Raw genomic sequence first — 14,736 nt, 5'->3', positions numbered from 1 at the left:
TTCAGGTGATTTTTGCCCCCCAAAAGGGCAGAGTTAAGGCTGTTTCTGCCCCCCCACAAAAAAGGGCAGATCTAAATCCATTTTTGCCCCCAAACGGCAGTTTTGAGGTGATTTTGGCTGCCAAAAGGGCCAATTTCAGACCATATCCCCCCCCAAAATGGCCGATTTCAGGCTGTTCCCCCCCAAAAAAGGGCAAAATTAAGCCCTTTTTCGCCCCCCAAAAGGGCAGATTTTTAGGCCGTTTTGACACCCCAAAACAGCAGATTTCAGGTGATTTTGGCCCCCAAAAGGGCAGATTTCAGGCCAGTTTTGCCCCAAAATGGGCAGAATTAAGGCTGTTTTTGCTCAAAAATGGCCAATTTTGGGGCATTTCCCCCCAAAAAGAGCTGATTTGGAGCTGTTTTGCCCCCCCAGAAGCGCAGAGTGGAGCCTCCTCCCCCCCCCCCAAGCTCATTAACGCCCCGAGCTAACGAAGGCACCCGGCCACGGGGGGGTTAACGCAGCGTCCAGGCAGCCCCCCCCCTCCCCCGGCCACCGAGGGGCCCAGGCGTCCGAGGGGCCCAGGCGTCCGGGCAGCCCCCAGACGGCGCCTCCCCCCCCCCCCGCCGCCCCCGCGTTGTTGTGGCGGCGCCGAGCGGCTCGCGGCGTCCGGCCAAGCCCCGGGGGGGGGGGAGCAGCTCCTCGCACGCGCGCGTGCGAAACCCTCGCACGGCAGCCCCTCACGCGCCCCCCCCCCACAGCCCTTTGCACGCCCGGTGTCCCCTCGCACGACTGTTCGCACACCCGCCGGCCCGTTGCACACCCACGGCCCCTCGCACGCCCCATATCCCCTCGCACGGCTCCTTGCACGCCCCATGTCGCCTTGCACGGCTCCTTGCACGCTCACGGCCCCTCGCACGCCCCATGTCCCCTCGCACGTCCCCTTGCACGCCCCATGTCCCCTTGCACGTCCCCTTGCACGCCCCACGTCCCCTGGCACAGCCCCTGGCACGTCCGGCGGCCCCTCGCACGCCGCCTCGCACGCCTGCCAGCGCCGGCACCCCCCCCCCGTCCCGCCCCGTCCCACCGCTGGAGGAGGAGGAGGAGGAGGAGGAGGAGGAGGAAGGGGGGGGCGGCCCAGAGGCCGTGCGAGGAGCCGTGCGAGCGCCATGGAGGTACGGCCGCCCCGGCCCCTCGCACGGGGACGGGGATGGGGACGGGACCCCTCGCACGGGGACGGGGATGGGGACGGGACCCCTCGCACGGGGATGGGGACAGGTTCCCTCGCACGAGCACCCGATTCCTTGCACGGGGCACGGGTCCCTCGCACGGGGACGGGGATGGGGACGAGTCCCTCGCACGGGGACCCAATTCCTTGCACGAGAACCGGGTCCCTCGCACGGGGACAGGGATGGGGACGGGTTTCCTTGCACGGGGACCGGGTTCCCTCGCACAGGGACAGGAGCGAGACGGGTCCCCTTGCACGAGGACGGGGATGGAGACGGGTCCCTCGCACAGGGACCTGATTCGTCACACGGGGACGGGGATGGGGACGGGTTTCCTTGCACGGGGACGCGTGTCCTCACACGGGGACCAGGTCCCTCGCACAGGGACGGGAGCGAGACGGGTCCCCTTGTACGAGGACGGGGATGGAGACGGGTCCCTCGCACGGGGACCTGATTCGTCACACGGGGACGGGGATGGGGACGGGTCCCTTGCACGGGGACCTGATTCGTCGCACGGGGACGGGGATGGGGACGGGTTTCCTTGCACGGGGACCGGGTCCCTCGCACGGGGACGGGGATGGGGACAGGTTTCCTCGCACGGGGACGGGGATGGGGACGGGTTTCCTTGCACGGGGACCGGGTCCCTCGCACGAGGACGGGGATGGAGACGGGTCCCTCGCACGGGGACCTGATTCGTCGCACGGGGACGGGGATGGGGACGGGTTTCCTCGCACGGGGACGCGTGTCCTCGCACGGGGACGGGGATGGAGATGGGTTTCCTTGCACGGGGACCGGGTCCCTGGCACGGGGACGGGGATGGAGATGGGTCCCTCGCACGGGGACCTGATTCCTCGCACGGGGACCGGGTCCCCTCGCACAGGGACGGGAGCGAGACGGGTCCCCTTGCACGAGGACGGGGATGGAGACGGGTCCCTCGCACGGGGACCTGATTCGTCACACGGGGACGGGGATGGGGACAGGTTTCCTTGCACGGGGACCGGGTCCCTCGCACGAGGACGGGGATGGAGATGGGTCCCTCGCATGGGGACCTGATTCCTCGCACGGGGACCGAGTCCCCTCGCACAGGGACGGGAGCGAGACGGGTCCCCTTGCACGAGGATGGGGATGGAGACGGGTCCCTCGCACGGGGACCTGATTTGTCACACGGGGACGGGGATGGGGACGGGTTTCCTTGCACGGGGACGCGTGTCCTCGCACGGGGACGGGGATGGGGACGAGTCCCTCGCACGGGGACCGGGTCCCTCGCACGGGGACGGGGATGGGGACGGGTTTCCTTGCACGGGGACCGGGTCCCTGGCACGGGGACGGGGATGGAGACGGGTCCCTCGCACGGGGACCTGATTCCTCGCACGGGGACCGGGTCCCCTCGCACAGGGACGGGAGCGAGACGGGTCCCCTTGCACGAGGACGGGGATGGAGACGGGTCCCTCGCACGGGGACCTGATTCGTCACACGGGGACGGGGATGGGGACGGGTTTCCTTGCACGGGGACCGGGTCCCTTGCACAGGGACAGGGATGGGGACGGGTTTCCTTGCACGGGGACCGGGTCCCGGGGACGGGGACGGGGATGGAGATGGGTCCCTTGCACGGGGACCCGGTTCCTTGCATGGGGACCAGGTCCCTCGCACAGGGACGGGAGCGAGACGGGTCCCCTTGCACGAGGACGGGGATGGAGACGGGTCCCTCGCACGGGGACCTGATTCATCACACGGGGACGGGGATGGGGACGGGTTTCCTTGCACGGGGACCGGGTCCCTCGCACGGGGACGGGGATGGAGACGGGTCCCTCGCACGGGGACCTGATTCGTCGCACGGGGACGGGGATGGGGACGGGTTTCCTTGCACGGGGACGCGTGTCCTGGCACGAGGACCCGGTCGCTCGCACGAGGGCGGCTCCGAGCCTGTGCGCGTCCCCAGGGCGGCTGCGTGTCCCCGCGGGCGCCGCTGCTGCTGCTGCTGCTGGTGACGCTGGGCCGGGCGCCGGGGGGGGCCGGGCAGCCCATCAGCCCCCAGGGTGAGCGCGCGGGGGCCGGCGCACGGGGGGGGGGACACGGGGGGGCACGGGGACGCACGAGGGGACACGGGGAGGGGACACAAGGACGCACGAGGATGCACGAGGGCACACGAGGGTGCACAAGCATGCACGAGGGTGCACGAGGACGCATGAGGGTGCATGAGCGCACACGAGGACACACAAGGACACAGGAGGGTGCACGAGGACACACGAGCGTGCACAAGGACACACGAGGGTGCACGAGGACACACGAGCATGTGCGAGGACGCACGAGGGTGCACGAGGACGCACGAGGACACACAAGGACACACGAGGGTGCACGAGGGCACACGAGGACACACGAGCATGTGCGAGGACGCACGAGGGTGCACGAGGACGCACAAGAGCACGCGAGCATGCACGACAGTGCACGAGGATGCACGGGGACAAATGACAACGCACGAGGGTGCACGAGGACGCATGACAGTGCACGAAGACACATGAGCATGCACGAGGACACACGGGGACACACGAGCATGCACGAGGACACATGAGGGTGCACGAGGACGCATGACAGTGCATGAGGACACAGGAGCATGCACAGGGATGCACGAGGACGCACGAGGACGCACGAGGGTGCACGAGGACACAAGCATGCATGCAGACGCACGGGAACGCACGAGGGTGCACGAGGGTGCACAAGGACACACGAGCATGCACGAGGACGCACGGGGACACACGAGGGTGCACGAGGACACACAAAAACCAACAAGGACGCACGAGGGAGCACAAGGACACATGAGCATGCACGAGGACACACGAGGACACACAAGCATGCACGAAGACGCACGGGGACGCATGAGGGTGCACGAGGACACATGAGCATGCACGAGGACGCACGGGGACACACAAGCATGCACGAGGGTGCACGAGGACACACAAGGACACATGAACATGCATGAGGGTGCACAAGGACACACAAGGACGCATGAGGGTGCACGAGGACACACGAGGGTGCACGAGGACGCATGACAGTGCACGAGGACACACGAGCATGGACAAGGATGCACGAGGGTGCACGAGGGTGCACAAGGACACACAGTGCACGAGGACACACAAAAACACACGGGGACATGTGAGGGTGCACAAGGAAGCACGAGGACACACGAGAGTGCACAAGGACACATGAGCATGCACGAGGACGCACGAGGGTGCACGAGGATGCACGGGGACACACGAGGACACACGAGCATGCACGAGGACACACGAGCATGCACGAGGACGCACGAGGACGCACGAGGATGCACGGGGATGCACAGGGATGCACGAGGACGCACAGGGCACCGCGGGACCCCCCACCCGCCCCGGGCGGCGACGGGGGGGGACACCTCACCCCCCCATCCGTGTCCCCCCCCCCTCCATGGCGGTGTCGCAGTGCCGGGGGCCCCGTGCGAGGCTGCGCCGCGCGACTGCCAGGACGTCTACGCCCGGGGCGCCGAGGCCGACGGCGTCTACCTCATCTACCCGGGGGGGCCCGGGCTGCCCGTGCCCGTCTTCTGCGACATGAGCACCCAGGGCCACGTCTGGACGGTACCCACCACCCCCGCCTCCTCCTCGCCCCGGGGCCCAGGCGTCCGGGCGCCCGCCGCCCCCCCCGGCTCCGTCCGATGGCTCCTGTGCCCCCTCCTCCAGGTCTTCCAGAAGCGCTTCAACGGCTCCGTCAGCTTCTTCCGCGGCTGGAACGACTATCGGCACGGCTTCGGGCGGGCCGACGGCGAGTACTGGCTGGGTACGGTTGTCCCACCGGCCCTCCGTGTCCCCCGTGTCCCTCCATGTCCCTCATGTCCCCCCATGTCCCTCCATGTCCCTCCATGTCCCTCCATGTCCCCCCGTGTCCCTCCATGTCCCCTGTGGTCTCCGTGTTCTCCATCCCTCCATGTTCTCCATGTTCTTCCATGTCCCCCCATGTCCTCCATGTCCCCCCATGTCCCTCCATGTCCCTCCATGTCCCCCCATGTCCCCCCATGTCCCTCCATGTCCCCTATGTCCCCCATGTCCCTCCATGTCCCCCCATGTCCCTCCATGTCCCCACATGTCCCCCATGTCCCCCCATGTCCCCCCATGTCCCTCCATGTCCCTCATGTCCCTCCATGTCCCTCCATGTCCCCCCATGTCCCCCCATGTCCCTCCATGTCCCTCCATGTCCCCCATGTCCCCCCAAGTCCTCCATGTCCTCCATGTTCTTTCATGTCCCCCCATGTCCCTCCATGTCCCCCCATGTCCCCCCATGTCCCCCCATGTCCCTCCATGTCCCCACATGTCCCCCCATGTCCCCCCATGTCCCCCCATGTCCCTCCATGTCCCTCCATGTCCCCACATGTCCCCCCATGTCCCCCCATGTCCCCCCATGTCCCTCCATGTCCCTCATGTCCCTCCATGTCCCTCCATGTCCCCCCATGTCCCCCCATGTCCCTCCATGTCCCTCCATGTCCCCCATGTCCCCCCAAGTCCTCCATGTCCTCCATGTTCTTTCATGTCCCCCCATGTCCCTCCATGTCCCTCATGTCCCTCCATGTCCCTCCATGTCCCCCCATGTCCCCCCATGTCCCTCCATGTCCCTCCATGTCCCTCATGTCCCCCCAAGTCCTCCATGTCCCTCCATGTTCTTTCATGTCCCCCCATGTCCCTCATGTCCCTCCATGTCCCTCCATGTTCTTCCATGTCCCTCCATGTCCCCCCATGTCCCTCCATGTCCCCCATGTCCCCCATGTCCCCCCATGTCCCCCCATGTCCCTCCATGTCCCTCCATGTCCCCCCATGTCCCCCCAAGTCCTCCATGTCCTCCATGTTCTCCATGTCCCTCCACCTCCTCCACGCCCCCCGCGCCCCCCGCGCCCCCCGGGCCCCCGGCCAGCCCCACACCGACCCCCGGCCGCCCCGCAGGCCTGCAGCACGTGCACCTGCTGACGCTGCAAGGACGCTACGAGCTGCGCGTGGAGCTCGAGGACTTCGAGAACAACACGGCCGACGCCACTTACGGCACCTTCGCCCTCTCGCCCCACGCCATCAGCGCCGAGGAGGACGGCTACACCCTGCACGTGGGGCGCTTCGTGGACGGCGGCGCCGGTGAGGGGTCCGCCGGGGGGGCCGGGAGGACGTGGACACGGGGATGGGGACACCAGGGCGACGTGGTCCCCCGGGTGGGGGGACAACGGGGGAGGTGGGTGGTCAACCCGGGGGGGGGGGGGAGGCAACAGGTCAACCCAGAGGGGAAGCAACAGGTCAACCCAGGAGGGAGGCAACAGGTCAACCCAGAGGGGAAGCAACAGGTCAACCCAGAGTAGGGGAAAGCCCAGGAGGCAACAGGTCAGCTAAAAGGAAAGGCAACAGGTCAACCCAGGAGGGAGGCAGCAGGTCAACCAAGAGGAGAGGCAACAGGTCACCCTGGTCCCCTGGGCAAGGGGACAATGCATGCGCTAGGGACAACTGGTCCACCCAGCCTGCTCAGGAGAACAGGTAAACCCGATCTTTTTTGACATGGTCCCCTGGGTGTGGGGAGATGCAACGTTTCCCCTAGGGGCAAGCGATTAACCCTGCCCCGCCCTATTCTGACTCACATCACATCTCATCCGGGATCCCCAGCCCGCCCCATTGCTCGTCAGATCCCCCCAAAGCCTGACCCATAACTCGAGTCCGGAGCAGGGGGGAGAACCGGTCAACCCTATCCCCAGAGGGACAACAGGTCAACCGGGGGCTGTCACAGACGCCCTCTTCACTCTCCATGCGCCCCCCCCACCCCCAAAGTCTGACCCACACCTTGTCCGAGACCCCCAACCCTACTCATTGCCCATGTTGCCCCACACCTCGGTCTGACCCACTCCCCATACGGGCCTCCCCCAGCCTGACCCATTTCCCACGGCCCCTCGGTGGAGAGGACAACAGGTCAACCCAAGTGTAGCCAGCATGTCCACCCACTAGGAGACAGGGAAGCCTATCGGGGACCACTCAGCCCGACCCATTGCCTATGGGGCACCACCGCGCACACACACGCTTCCCAGTCTGACCCACACTCCGTCCGGGAGTCCCCAGCCCGCCCCATTGCTCATTGTGTTGGGAGAGGCAACAGGTCAACCACACCTTGGGGCCAACACGTCAACCCTGCCCCAAAGAAAGAACAGGTCAACCCGATACCGCCCATCCAATCCGGGCTCCCACCCACCCCACAACCCGCCCTGTTCCCGCAGGCGACTCGCTGAGCTACCACAACGGGCAGAAGTTCTCCACCTTCGACCGCGACCAGGACCTGTACGTGCAGAACTGCGCCGCCCTCTCCTCGGGCGCCTGGTGGTTCAAGAGCTGCCACTTCTCCAACCTCAACGGCTTCTACCTGGGCGGCGCCCACCTCTCCTACGCCAACGGCCTCAACTGGGCCGCCTGGAAGGGCTTCAACTACTCGCTGAAGAAGAGCGAGATGAAGATCCGCCGCCTCTGAGGCCGCCGCGGGACCCCCCCCCCCCCTTTACCCCCCCTCCCCAGCCCCAGCTTGCAATAAACCCCCACCCCATCCGCCGGCACCACCGTGCACAACCCTATACGAGCCACCCGCAAAGCTCCGCTGGGACCTGGGAGCCCTCGGGAGGGGGGAGATGGACTGGAACCCCCCCCCCCCCCCCGACCTGCACACACACACAGACCCAGCACCAAGGGGCCCAGGCGTCCGGGCAGCCCCTCCCAATCCCGTCTGGGGCCCAGGCGTCCAGGCAGCTTTTGGCCTGGCCGTGGCCCAGCGCCGGCGGCGCCGGATGAGCTCAGCGCTGGAGCCGGGCCGGCTCGCACGGGCGTGCGACGCACGAGGCCCGCGTGGTGCCAGCGTGCGAGGCTCCTCGCACGAGCACGAGTGTGCAATGCACAAGCACCGCGCAAGGGAGCGTGCGAGGGTCCTTGCACCAGCGCCGTGCTGCTCCCCAGGGTCCTAAAGACCCTCAGACCCCTCCCAGCTGCCCCCCAGGGTCCTAAAGACCCTCAGACCCCTCCCAGCTGCTCCCCAGGGTCCTAAAGACCCCCAGACTCCTCCCCCCAGCTGCTCCCCAGGGTCCTAAAGATTCCCCCCAGCTACCCAGCTGCCCCCCAGGGTCCTAAAGACCTCCAGACACCCCCCCCCCCAACACACACACACACACCCCCGTAACTGCCCCCCAGGGTCCTAAAGGCCGCCAGACTCCCCCCAGCTGCTCCCCAGGGTCCTAAACCCCCCCCAGCTACCCAACTGCCCCCCAGGGTCCTAAAGACCCCCAGACACCCCCCCCCCCAACTGCCCCCCAGGGTCCTAAAGGCCTCCAGACTCCCCCCAGCTGCTCCCCAGGGTCCTAAAGACCCTCAGAGCCCCCTCCCAACTGCCCCCCAGGGTCCTCCAACTGCCCCCCAGGGTCCTAAAGACCCTCAGAGCCCACCCGGGTGCTCCCCAGCGTCCTAAAGACCCTCAGCGCCCCCTCCCAACTGCCCCCCAGGGTCCTAAAGACCCTCACACCCCTCCCAGCTGCTCCCCAGGGTCCTAAAGGCCCCCAGACTTCCCCCCAGCTGCTCCCCAGGGTCCTAAAGACCCCCCAGCTGCCCCCCAGGGCCCCATAGGTGCCCCCCAGGACCCCCCCGGGTGCCCCCATGCAGCCCGTCAACATCACGGTCTTCACCTATGCCATCATGGTGAGTGGGGCTGGGGGGGCGGCAGTGGGGCTGGAAAGGGGCCGTGGGGCAGGCGTGGTGCAATGGGGCAGGCAATGGGGTTGCAACGTGTGCTGCAATGGGGCAGGCTGTGTGGTGACACCATGGGGCAGCCGTGGGGCAACCCCAGCCTCACCTGCAGCTGCTCCCCCCAGAAGGGACCCCCAAAAGGGGCCCAAAAGGCCCCCAAATCCCCCAATTCTGCCCCAAATCCCCCCTCGTCCGTCCGTCGAATCGGCACCTCGGAGCACCCGGATGCCTGGCCCCCCCCCCCCCGGATGGGACACCACGCTGCGGTCGGGTTTTGGGAGTGTTTATTAGCCGTGGGGGGGGGGATTGGGGTCCCCGAGGGGTGTTTTGGGGCCCCACCCCGGGGGATTGGGAGTGTCCCGGGGGAGGTTTGGGGTCCCCCGGGGAGGTATTTTGGGGTCCCCCAGAGGGGTTGGGGGTCCTGGGGGGGTGGTTGGGTTCCCCTGGGGGGGGGGTTGGGAGTCCCCAGGGGTGTTTTGGGGTCCCCCATGGGGGGGTTGGGAGTCCCAGGGGGTTTTTGGGGGTCCCTGGGATGGGGTCTGTGTGTAGGGGGGGGTCCCAGAGGGTATTGTGCGGCTCCCCCCCCCGGGGGGGTATTTTTGGGGCCCCAGGGGGTGTTTTGGGGACCCAGGGAGGTTTTGGGGGTCCTGGGGGGCGGTTGCAGCCCCCCCAGGGGGTATTTTGGGGTCCGGGGGGGGGTTGCAGCCCCCCAGGGGGTATTTTGGGGATCCCAAGAATGTTTTGGGGCCCCCAGGGGGTATTTTGGGGCCCCGGGGGGGTATTTGGGGGTCCTGGGGGGGATTGCAGCCCCCCAAGGGGGTATTTGGGGCCCCGGGGGGGTATTTGGGGGTCCTGGGGGGGGATTGCAGCCCCCCCAGGGGGTATTTGGGGCCCCGGGGAGGTACTTGGCGGCGGGGGGGGGGACCGGGGGGGGCTCAGCCCCTCTTGGCGCGCTCGGCAGCGTCGAGGGCGGCGACGTCGCGGGCAGCCGCCAGCAGCTGCAGCAGGTTGAGGGCGGCCTTGGCGGCGGCGGCCGGGGCGCAGAGCCAGAGCGCCGCGCGGAAGAGGCCCAGGCGGCCGGGCAGCACTGCCGGGGGGGGGGGACACGGGGGGGTCAGACCCCCCCAGAGCCCCCCTGCTGCTCCCAGTGCCCCCCCGCTGCTCCCAGTGCCTCCCAGTGCCTCCCAGTGCCCCCAGCGCAGAGCCAGAGCGCCGCGCGGAAGAGGCCCAGGTGGCCGGGCAGCACTGCTGGGGGTGTGGGGGGGGGCACGGGGGGGGTCAGACCCCCCCCCCGCTCCTCCCAGTGCCCCCCCCGCCACTCCCAGTGCCTCCCAGTGCCCCCAGTTTGCTCACTGGGGGGCCCCTCGCTGAAGTGCACCAGGTAGAGGCTGCAGTGACCCCCCCCCCACGCTCCTCAGTGCCCCCCAGTCCCTCCCAACGCCTCCCAGTGACCCCCCCAGTGCCTCCCAGTGCCCCCCTGCCGCTCCCAGTGCCTCCCAGTGCCCCCAGTTTGCTCACCGGGGGGCCCCTCGCTGAAGTGCACCAGGTAGAGGCTGCAGTGACCCCCCCCACGCTCCTCAGTGCCTCCCAGTCCTTCCCAACGCCTCCCAGTGACCACCGAGTGCCTCCCAGTGCCCCCCCGCCGCTCCCAGTGCCTCCCAGTGCCCCCAGTTTGCTCACCGGGGGGCCCCTCGCTGAAGTGCACCAGGTAGAGGCTGCAGTAAAAGCCCTCGTTGCCAGCACACAGCAGGAACAGGAGGGTCTGGGGGGGGTGGGGTGGGGGGGGTCACTCCTGAATTGCCCCCCCGATTACCCCCGGCCCCCCCAAATGCCCCCCCGTGACCACAAATACCCCCCTGGGGTTCCCAATGCCCCCAGCAGCCCCCCAGAGACCCCCCCTGACCCCCCCCGGACCCCAAATACCCCCCTGACCACCCCCAAACACCTCTGAACTCCCTCCTAAATATCCCCCCCAGGGACCCTCTTACACCCCCCCAGCCCCAGTGCATGCTGGGAGCTTGGAGGACTCCCCCCAGCCCCAATGCGTGCTGGGCCCCTGGAGGACCCTGCTCAGCCCTGATGCATGCTGGGCCCTTGGAGGACCTCCCCCCAGCCCCAGTGCATGCTGGGCCCCTGGAGGACCCTGCCAGCCCTGATGCATGCTGGGCCCTTGGAGGACCTCCCCTTAGCCCCAATGTATGCTGGGCCCCTGGAGAACCTCCCCTTAACCCCAGTGCATGCTGGGGCCCTGGAGGACCTCCCCCCAGCCCCAGTGCATGCTGGGGCCCTGGAGGACCTCCCCCCAGCCCCAGTGCATGCTGGGGCCCTGGAGGACCTCCCCTTAACCCCAGTGCATGCTGGGCCCCTGGAGGACCTCCCCCCAGCCCCAGTGCATGCTGGGCCCCTGGAGGACCTCCCCCCAGCCCCAGTGCATGCTGGGCCCCTGGAGGACCTCCCCTTAACCCCAGTGCATGCTGGGCCCCTGGAGGACCTCCCCTTAACCCCAGTGCATGCTGGACCACCAGAGGACCTCCCCCCAGCCCCAGTGCATGCTGGGCCAGCAGAGGACCCACCCGGGAGCTGTAGTAGAGCCGCAGCAGGCGGTTGCCGCCGGCGCCGACGCTCTTGTGGCTCTGGCCGCCCCGGAGCGCGGTGCTGCCCAAAACAGGGGGGCGTGGTCAGGCCCGGGGGGTGGAGCCTGCCCGAGCCCCACCCCGCCCCCCCGCGGCGGCCCCGCCCACCTGTGGAGGTGCAGCCAATGGCTGGCGACGTCGAGGGCGGTGCTGAGCTGGAAGAGGGGGGCGGCGGGGGGGTAGAGCAGCGCCAGCTGCAGCAGCAGCCCCATGGTGGCACAGCGGTCCGTCAGCATGTCCAGCAGCGCCCCGAACCGCGTCCCTGCGCCCCCCAAAAGGCTCAGGGGGCGGGGCCGAGGCGAGCCACGCCCCCTCCCGGCGGCAGGCCCCGCCCCTCGGCGGCAGGCCCCGCCCACCCAGCCTGGGAGGCTCTCCCCCCCCCCCATTGGACCCGGCCCCCTAAAGGGAAGCATCATGCTGGCAGCACAAGCCCCGCCCCCAATGAGAAGCCCCGCCCCCGAGTGGAAGCCCCGCCCCCTTGCTTAAGCTCCACCTACAGGGCATTAAATGGCCCCCTTACAGGCCTGGCCCCGCCCCCCATGGGAAGCCCCACCCCTCAGGGGAACCCCACCCCAATGGGAAGCCCCGCCTCTGCCCAAAGCCCCGCCCCCTCAGCTAAGCCCCGCCCCCAGGATGAAGGGCCCCCCCCTCCTTCCAAGCCCCACATCTGCTCCCCCCACTTGACCCACCCAGGCCCCGCCCCCAGGGCCAGGCCCCGCCCCCCAGGGCCAGGCCCCGCCCCCCACAGGAAGCCCCGCCTCCCTCCCCCAGGGAGGAGACCCCCAGGCCCTGCCCCATGGCCCCACCCCCTGGTCCCAGGCCCCGCCCCACCCCCTGCCCCAGGCCCCGCCCCCAGGCCCAAGCCCCGCCCACCCTGGCCCAGCAGGCGGGCGGCGTGGCCGTCGACGGCGTCCAGCAGCCCCGCGAGGCCGTAGCAGGCGGCCGCCGGCCCCGGCTGCCGCGGCATCAGGCAGAAGGCGGCGGCCAGCAGCGCCACCCGCACGTACCCTGGGGGGGGGGACACGTGTGGGGCACGGCTGCCCCATGGCTGCCCCACATCCACCCCACAACCACCATTGCAGCCCCACATCCACCATTGCAGCCCCACAGTGCCCCATTGCACCCCCCAGAGCCCCCCACGCGTAACCTGAGGGGATGTGGGGGGGCCCTGGGGGCACAGTGATGCCCCACATCCACCCCACAGCCCCCCAGTGCACCCCACATCCCCCCCATGGTGCCCCCACGTCCCCCCAGTGCACCCCAGTGCCCTCCACTGCCCCCCAGCACATCCCAGTGCTCCCCATTGTCCCCCCATTGCACCCCCCTGCCCCCCAGTGCAGCCCAGTGCTCCCCATTGCCTCCCAGTGCACACCCAGTGCTCCCTATTGCTCCCTAGCTCGTCCCACTGCCCCCCAGCATATCCCAGCACCGCCCAGTGCATCCCAGTGTCCCCAGTGCCTCCCAGTGCATCCAAGTGCACCCCCAGTGCACCTTCACCCACCCAGTGCACCCCAGTGCCCCCCCAGCACATCCCAGTGCACCCCTTTGCCCTCCCAGTGCCTCCCAATGCTCCCCCAGTACCTCCCAATGCTACCTTTTGCTCTCCCAGTGCATCCCAGTGCTCCCCTAGTGCATCCCAACACTCCCTAGTGCATTCCAGTGCATCCCAACCCCCCCAGTGCATCCTAGTGCATCCCAGTGCATGCCAATGCCCCCCTATGCCCTCCCAGTGCATCCCAGTGCTCCCTTTTGCCCTTCAAGTCTGTCCCAACACTTCTCAGTGCATCACAATGCTCTTCATTGCTCCCCCAGTGCATCCCAGTGCCCCCCAGTGCATCCCAGTGCCCCTCAGTGCTCCCATTTGCCCTCCTAGTGCATCCCAGTGCCCCCCCAGTGCAGCCCAGTGCTCCCCTATGCCCTCCCAGTGCATCCCAGTGCTCCCTTTTGTCCTTGCAGTACCTCCCAGCACCCCCCAGTGCACCCCCCCTGCCCTCCCAGTGCCTCCCAGTGCCCCCCAGTGCCCCCCCAGCGCATCCCGGCTGCCCCCTTGCACTCCCCGCCCCCCCCGGCGCCGTCGCTCACCGATGACGTTGGGCACGAACAGGAAGACGTTCTCGCCCCCCGCCATGGCCCCCCCGGGCCGCCGCCGCCGCCCGCGCCGCGCACCCGCCGCGCCGCCGCGGCCCCTTTAAGAGCCGCCCCCGCCGCGCGCGGGGGGCGGGGCCGGGCGGTACCAAGCGGCGCGGGGGGGAGAAGCGCGGCGCAGGAGGCAGGGGGCGGGGCCTCGCGCAGGGGGCGGGGCTTCCCCGGTTAAACGGAGGGCTTTAACCCCGCCCCTCTCGGTTACGACACCAAAGGGGCGGGGGCATGCGACTAACGGCGACCCGTCCCCCCCCGCGTGGAGCGGTGCAGTTGGTACGACCCGGCCTCCCCCGCCCCGCGCATGCGCGCCGCCGCAGCGAGGCGCCGGAGGACCGCGGCACTTCCGGGAACGGCCGCGTGACGAGCGGCAGCCAATCAGGGCGCAGCAGCAGCAAAGTGCCGGAGGACCGCGGGGCAGAGCGGCCGCGGCTCTTCCGGGAGCGGCCGCGTGACGCGCGGCGGCCAATCAGCGCGGCGGGCGGGCTCCCGCCAAACCCGCCCCCTCAACCCAGTCCTCCCCTTTCCCAGCAGCCCCCGCGGCCAGGCGGCAGCCATGGCGGCGCTCCCATAACCCCCCGCGGCAGGCCTAGCAGGGCCAGGCCTCCCCCCCCCCCAAAAAACCGACACGGGGCTCGTTAATGATTAATAATTAACGTTAATAATTAATCAGCCCCGCGGCAGGGCCCCTCCCCCCTCAGGGGGCCCCAGCGTCCGGGCGCGTGACAAAGGGGGCGGAGCCCGTCCCGGTCTCCTCGTTATTATTCTCGTTAACGGCCCCCCCCCCCCCGCCGCCGCCGCCCCCCCCCGCGAGTAGAAAACGAACGAAACGAAACCGAAAAACAACGGAAAGAAAAGTCCGTTTCGGGGGGGCCCTTTGGCACCTGGCGGGGGGGGGCGGCGGGGGTTTCCGGCCCCCCCGGGACACGACGGGGGGGGGGGGTCTCGAGGCCCCCCCCCTCTCACGGGGGTGGGGGGCGGTTTCAAGGGGGGGGG

The 14,736-nt window shown here is 68.9% G+C and overlaps 2 protein-coding genes across 2 annotated transcripts; one reads left to right on the top strand and one right to left on the bottom strand.

Annotated features, from left to right (window-relative positions):
- The first annotated feature begins 1,066 nt into the window (after nt 1–1,066).
- MFAP4 (microfibril associated protein 4) lies at nt 1,067–7,794 on the top strand. The gene is made up of 6 exons (XM_064499440.1): nt 1,067–1,154; nt 3,145–3,241; nt 4,656–4,810; nt 4,913–5,009; nt 6,164–6,346; nt 7,465–7,794. The coding sequence occupies exons 1-6, from the start codon at nt 1,149–1,151 to the stop codon at nt 7,710–7,712; spliced, it is 786 nt and encodes a 261-aa protein (XP_064355510.1). The 5' UTR covers nt 1,067–1,148; the 3' UTR covers nt 7,713–7,794.
- A 1,441-nt stretch (nt 7,795–9,235) lies between these two features.
- CDIPT (CDP-diacylglycerol--inositol 3-phosphatidyltransferase) lies at nt 9,236–13,840 on the bottom strand. The gene is made up of 6 exons (XM_064499488.1): nt 13,684–13,840; nt 12,475–12,609; nt 11,710–11,863; nt 11,542–11,623; nt 10,649–10,730; nt 9,236–10,055 (listed from the first exon to the last, which is right to left on the bottom strand). The coding sequence occupies exons 1-6, from the start codon at nt 13,727–13,729 to the stop codon at nt 9,904–9,906; spliced, it is 651 nt and encodes a 216-aa protein (XP_064355558.1). The 5' UTR covers nt 13,730–13,840; the 3' UTR covers nt 9,236–9,903.
- Nucleotides 13,841–14,736: the final 896 nt, after the last annotated feature.

The sequence above is a fragment of the Dromaius novaehollandiae genome, chromosome 30, assembly GCF_036370855.1.
Source record: "Dromaius novaehollandiae isolate bDroNov1 chromosome 30, bDroNov1.hap1, whole genome shotgun sequence".
Lineage (NCBI taxonomy): Eukaryota > Metazoa > Chordata > Aves > Casuariiformes > Dromaiidae > Dromaius > Dromaius novaehollandiae.
This window is presented reverse-complemented; position numbering and strand designations above follow the sequence as displayed.

Coding starts and splice junctions, on each gene's coding strand:
- CDIPT (XM_064499488.1), bottom strand. CDS start 13,729: ATGGCGGGGGGCGAGAACGTCTTCCTGTTCGTGCCCAACGTCATCG. Junction 11,864..12,474: donor CGCCCGCCTGCTGGGCCAGG/GTGGGCGGGGCT, acceptor TGGGGGGCGCAG/GGACGCGGTTCGGGGCGCTG. Junction 10,056..10,648: donor CTTCAGCGAGGGGCCCCCCG/GTGAGCAAACTG, acceptor CCCCCCCGGCAG/TGCTGCCCGGCCGCCTGGGC.
- MFAP4 (XM_064499440.1), top strand. Junction 4,811..4,912: donor CCCAGGGCCACGTCTGGACG/GTACCCACCACC, acceptor CCCCTCCTCCAG/GTCTTCCAGAAGCGCTTCAA. Junction 6,347..7,464: donor CTTCGTGGACGGCGGCGCCG/GTGAGGGGTCCG, acceptor CTGTTCCCGCAG/GCGACTCGCTGAGCTACCAC.